A 907-nucleotide genomic window follows, 5' to 3' on the forward strand; every position below is an offset into this window, starting at 1 on the left:
ATTTCAAGGCGCAGGTCACAGTGCCCAGCGATGGCTTGGTCCCTCTACACAGGTGGCAGATGGCCTGGACGTGCTCATCGTTACGACCGACATGTTTGTCCGCGTGGGATCTGAATCACTACACGGAAAGGTCTGCTTTCAGCGCATCCGCACCGTGGTGATGGACGAGGCGCACACGCTCATCTCGGATGCCAGCTACCGAGATGTGATGGACGAAGTCGCAGCCAGTGTGGGCTCTGGCGGATGGACCAACATCAAACGCGTGGCGTTGACGGGCACACTTTGCATCGGGAACCAGGAGCATCTGTTTCGAAAGCTGGGTCAGCAAGTCGGGGGCAAGGTGTACCGTCTGGAGACGATGCGTCGCGATCTGCAGCTGCGTGTGCTTCACGGAAACCAGCTAAACTTTTTGTCGCATGTGCAAGCCATTGTGGACACGCAGCGTAACATGCGTCAGGCGAATGGGGAGCGTGTGCACATGATGGTCTTTTGTGACACTGTGAACGAGGTGAAGCTGCTGTGTGACCAGCTGCACGCACGCGGCTACGTGGCCTTGCCCTACTACACCGACCTGGAGGAGAAGGCGCAAAAGGACCATGTGGCACAGTGGCAACGGGGTGAATGCGACGTCATTGTGGCCACCAGCTGCCTCAGCACGGGTGTGGATCTGCTCACCATTCGCCACGTGCTGTGGTATGGCAACGGCTACAACGTCTATACGCTGGCCCAGGTACGTTGTTGCTCAAACAGTCGTGTGACTGTATGGAGTTGAAAACAAAAAAAAAAAAAAAATCAATTGTTGGTTTTGCTGATGGTGTACATGTGCTTGGGCTAGGCATTTGGTCGGGCTGGTCGCGATAAACAGGGTGGAACTGCCAAGCTGTGGCTACCAGTGAGACGTGGGCCA

General features: G+C 55.9%; 1 protein-coding gene across 1 annotated transcript in view; it reads left to right on the top strand.

Moving 5' to 3' along the window:
* MONBRDRAFT_39379 (uncharacterized protein) overlaps positions 1-907 on the top strand; it is a gene marked incomplete at its 3' end in the record, with an annotated part of 11,092 nt that overhangs the window by 7,256 nt on the left and 2,929 nt on the right. The window contains exon 7 of the mRNA XM_001750993.1: positions 53-730. Coding sequence (XP_001751045.1) covers positions 53-730 — 678 coding nt within the window. The remainder of the gene's footprint in view (positions 1-52; positions 731-907) is intronic.

This window comes from Monosiga brevicollis, genomic scaffold (genome assembly GCF_000002865.3).
Source record: "Monosiga brevicollis MX1 MONBRscaffold_64 genomic scaffold, whole genome shotgun sequence".
Classification (NCBI taxonomy): domain Eukaryota; class Choanoflagellata; order Craspedida; family Salpingoecidae; genus Monosiga; species Monosiga brevicollis.